The sequence below is a fragment of the Trichogramma pretiosum genome, unplaced genomic scaffold, assembly GCF_000599845.2.
Source record: "Trichogramma pretiosum strain Unisexual culture from Peru unplaced genomic scaffold, Tpre_2.0 scaffold318, whole genome shotgun sequence".
Lineage (NCBI taxonomy): Eukaryota > Metazoa > Arthropoda > Insecta > Hymenoptera > Trichogrammatidae > Trichogramma > Trichogramma pretiosum.
Window position 1 is genome coordinate 1 of NW_019640984.1, and position 4607 is coordinate 4607.

At 30.9% G+C, this 4607-nt stretch overlaps 2 protein-coding genes across 2 annotated transcripts; both read left to right on the plus strand.

The window, feature by feature from the left end:
* The first annotated feature begins 46 nt into the window (after nucleotides 1-46).
* On the plus strand, nucleotides 47-2378 carry LOC106650103. Its single transcript, XM_023458006.1, has 5 exons — nucleotides 47-127; nucleotides 548-1225; nucleotides 1300-1665; nucleotides 1748-1881; nucleotides 1993-2378. Exons 2-5 carry the CDS (start codon nucleotides 1156-1158, stop codon nucleotides 2356-2358), a joined length of 936 nt encoding a protein of 311 aa, XP_023313774.1. The 5' UTR covers nucleotides 47-127; nucleotides 548-1155; the 3' UTR covers nucleotides 2359-2378.
* Nucleotides 2379-3326: 948 nt separating this feature from the next.
* Nucleotides 3327-4597, plus strand: LOC111693231 (the record flags this gene model as incomplete). The annotated part of the gene is made up of 2 exons (XM_023458007.1): nucleotides 3327-3330; nucleotides 3429-4597. Coding segments are annotated over exons 1-2 (1173 nt in total), but the record flags the coding sequence as incomplete, so codon positions are not given.
* Between the last annotated feature and the right edge of the window lie 10 nt (nucleotides 4598-4607).

Here is a 4607-nt window from a genome sequence, read left to right on the forward strand (position 1 = left end):
GCATTAAATTGCACAAGTAAAACCATTAGTCTATGTACAGTCGACTACTACGAAGAAGTCGACAGAATGTAAACGAAGTATCTTTGCCATTCGTACCTCTCCTCTGTAGTTACCAAGTCTCAATGTGGTATGACACAATCTTATACTGCTATTACATTAAACTCAAAGTGCAGAATAATAAAATTTTGAAAAAATATGACTTACTGGAGAAACAGTTGAGCTGTTATAATGAAACTCGAGTAGGTTATGGTAGTTAGCAGTATAAGTTTTTAATTTTTACATAATTACACAAACATTTTGTGAGTTTTTTAAATTTTAATATTGCTTTAATTTATGCAAAGTTATAAATAATATCGATAAGTCCAACCATAAATTATAAATAATATCATTTTATTTTTGAACTTCACTTCTCAACGCTTTTAATGGTACTGACACAGTCTAGGAATGATGATTGAACAATTTTTCAAATTAATTTTTATTTTTTTCAAACATTTTTTCATTTAACCTTTATATTAATCATTAATTGCTCTTTCTTTATATGTTTCAGCTCAAAAAATCAATGAAAAAATATTCAAAACATTGAGTGACCAGTATTTGGAAAAATTAATTCCTATAATTGGGGATCAATTGACTTTTAGAGAAAAATTCAACGAAGAATTTCCATCTGAGTTAGAAGAGGCTTCCTCATCAAAAAGAAGAGCCACTGTCAATACTGATCACGAACCTCCGGCCAAACGCCCACTATTAGAAGTCAACAGCGAGGAAACGATCGACAACCTGATCATTTTGCATAAATTAGAAAATATCAGAGAAGTACTAAAGGAAAATTGTGAGGGCAGGAGTATTATTGCATACTTTGACAAGAATAACTCATTAAAAAAAGCTCATAGGACTAAACTTGTTGATATTATTATCAGCAAAGTTTTTTCCTTATTGAACAACCCAAAGCTCGACAATTCATTTTTTGAGCATTTGGCTCAGTATATTGTTAGTGCTTTTGACACAGAATGTATCTCCACCTACTATATCCCACCGGTTCTAAAGAAAAATTCAGGAACTGAAAATAAATCAAAAGGAGCCAAGGGAAAACTAGTGGTAAAGTACTACAATACAAAGGTCGCTCTAAGAAAAGCCTGTGATGGTGAAGAGGATTTGATGATCGTAGAAACAAATGAATTGGATGCTGAAAAAAAGAGAAAGCACAATATTTCAAAAGAAGATAATTGTAAGTATCGACAAAGACTTTTTGACTACCACATTTTCTTTTTTTTTATTATTATTATATTTTTATGCTTTCAGCTGAAGAAGTTGAAACGAGCTTAAATTGGATAAGAGCTTACCACGCACTTCCAATAACAGAAGAAACACTGAAGCACTGGAAAAAAACGGCGAACGTCAGGTTGGAGTCTATAGAAGAAAGTACCGATCTTAATACGATTCAAGTATTTATTGATTATCCAATACTCAAGCAACAGGATGCTTACAAATTGATTTTATCGGATTTTGATCATCTCAATTTAAGTGAAGAAACATTAAATTTTGAAAAGTGGAATCTTATTTTCCATACTTTGCTGGATTGTCAGAAAATCAGTAAATCCGATAAAATCGGAAGAGATTTATTAAGTCAATACACTTGTATTCAAGATGAAATGGTTCAAAATGAAAGTGAGTATTCTTTATAATTTTTACAATTTTTCTTATTTTATACATAATTATGATATTAATTTAACATTTATATGGTTTTCAGATAGCATAGTTGCTCTACAACTTCTAATGTTGCCACATTTGATTCCATCAACAAATTCACGTAAACTTAGTAAAACGGAAACTTGGAAGGTGTCAGTTGGTGACAGCAAGCAAAGCATCATACAATTCGCTATAGTGAGTAAAAAATTTCCTTCATTCAGTACCAATAGTAACTTTAATAGTTGAGTAGTTCTGTAACACATTATTTACAATCAAATGTTTTAATATATGCATGTAAAATTTTAGGATTCAACTCTCATTCCTGATTTACTGAGTAAAAAAAAAGAGTTTGCAGAAAAACACAAAATTTCAGTGCAACCGTTCATATTTGTTGTTGGTGAGGATCTCAAAAACATAAAAGAATCTTACGTTATATTTGATTCTATATCATACAAATTACCATCAACGTTGGAGGCTTTCAAAGTGTGTTTCAAGTTGTTTCACGTCTTGCTATTGAAATATCCCTTCGAGAGCGAACATTTGTATATACTTATACAAAAACTTTTGAAAATCAAGACTCAGTGGGATGATAAAATCTTTCCTTGTACAGAGCATGCTCTTCACACGGTTCAAAAGAAATTAGAAGATTTTCCGTTTCCTGATTTACTGTAGACTTACACTAATTTTCTTTAAGATTCATAAAATGTTTTGTCCATTTTGCAATGATCTCAAAAAGTTTTCGGACTTGATCCCACATGTTAAACTTAAACATAAGAATTTAATGTCTACAGAAATCGTTTGCAGTGCATGCAAATGTGTAACGCGAGATATTTATACGTTTAAAAAGCACTCCAAAATCCACGAAACCAAAAATAATTTTAAGGAAATTGAATCCGCTACCGGTGATATACAAGTGCCTTTATTTAATTATGATGACGTACCTGTCTCTTCAGATATTGAACCGATTGCGGAATATCTAAATGAAATCATTCCGCAGCAAGTTACATCAGTAGAAGAATTTTCAAAACAATTGAAACGAAACGCATCTGTTTTAGTCGCCAAGTATTTTTCTAAACCTACTGTCAATAGAAAAATTACATTAGATATTATTTCTAATTGTGTAAATTTTTATCAAAATGCGTTGAACCCTCTGAAATTATTTCATAATAACAATCGCGAATTATCCTTGGAAATATCGATTATTCAAAATTGTTTTTCCTTTTTAGAAAACGAGTACAAAATTTTTCAACATTTTAAAACTTTAGGCACTTATATAGAACCAGTAGAGGAATCGATTGATTTGTATTTAATCGTAAAAAATGTAAAGGGTTTTAATACGCAAGCTCAGAAATATCATAAGTTTCAAATTATCCCAATTGATATTGTATTAACGAAATTTCTTGAGCTTCCTGGCGTATTAGACTCTATAATAACAAATATAAATAAGAAAGAGCAGAGCGACTACTTTGATTCGTTATTCAAAGGGGATGCATATAAAACTCTAAAAGAACAGTTACCTGTAGGCATATTACTTCCTCTAATGGTTTACAATGATGATTTCGAAATAAATAACCCGATTGGTAGTCGTAAAGTTTTGCATAAAATAGGTGCAGTTTATATTTCTATTTTAGGAATACCAGATGAGTTTGTTAGTCAGTTAGAAAATATTTTATTATTTCAACTGCATCGCTATTTGAATCACAAAGACTTTGGTAATAAACCAATCTTTCAATGCTGTGTAGATAAATTAAAAAAATTAGTGAAGGACGGTTTAATCATTAATTCTATTAAAGTTAACTTTGTAGTTTTTCAAGTCGTGAGCGACAATTTAGGAGCAAATTCCATATTGGGATTTTCGAAATCATTTTTATCTATGAATTGTTGTCGTATTTGTACGGCTGATATTAATCAGCGTAAATTTTTAACTAGAGAAGATTCTCAGTTACTGCGAGACGTTGATAATTATAAGTTGGCGGCTGAAAACTTAACTCACGGTGTTGAAGAAGAATGTATTTTCAACCAAATACCTTATTTTCATGTGACAAAAAATAGTTGTGTGGACTTAACACACGATCTTTACGAGGGCATATGCCGCTACGACATGGGACATATTTTGCATCATTTGATACAAAAAAATTATTTTACACTTGAAAAAGTAAATGAACGTTTAGCTAATTTAAGTAAAAAATGTATGGATGATATGAATGTAATGACTAAATTACCTAATGATTGTGTATCTAAAAAATATTTAATACTCTCAGCATCAGAGATGTCATTTTTGATCAATTATTTTGGTATACTCGTTGGTAATTTAGTCAAAAAAAACGACCCAGTATGGGAGTATTTTTTACTTCTTAAGGAAATTGTTAGTCTTGTCACAGGTTCTGTCGTGAATGACTCGATTATTGAAAGATTACAAAATGCTATTCACGAGCATCACACTATGTTTATAACTTATTTTAAAGAAGATTTAAAACCTAAGTATCATATCTTAACTCACTACCCTCGATTAATGAAACTTTTTGGACCATTGAATCAATTCTCTACCATTCGTTTTGAAGGCAAACACAAATTTTTTAAAGAAGTAGCGAATTCAATGACCTCAAGGGTAAATCCTGAATTAAGTTTATCTGTAAAACATCAATTGCAGCTCTCTTATAGGCTATTGATTAATCGAGGGTTTGAGTCGAGATTGGAAGTAGGTTCACAAGAAGTTAGTTCAATCAAGAATTTATTAGACTTCTCAAAGTTCAAAAAAAAAGTGCCCATAGATTGGCTCAACGCTGATCCTTCAGTAGTTACATGGGTAAGAGTGAATGGTACTTTGTACAAAAAACAATCAGTAATTTATATGAATAGTGGTACAACTGATTGTGTACCAGCTGTGTTAGGAAAAATTTGTCATATCTTAGTAAGTAAGG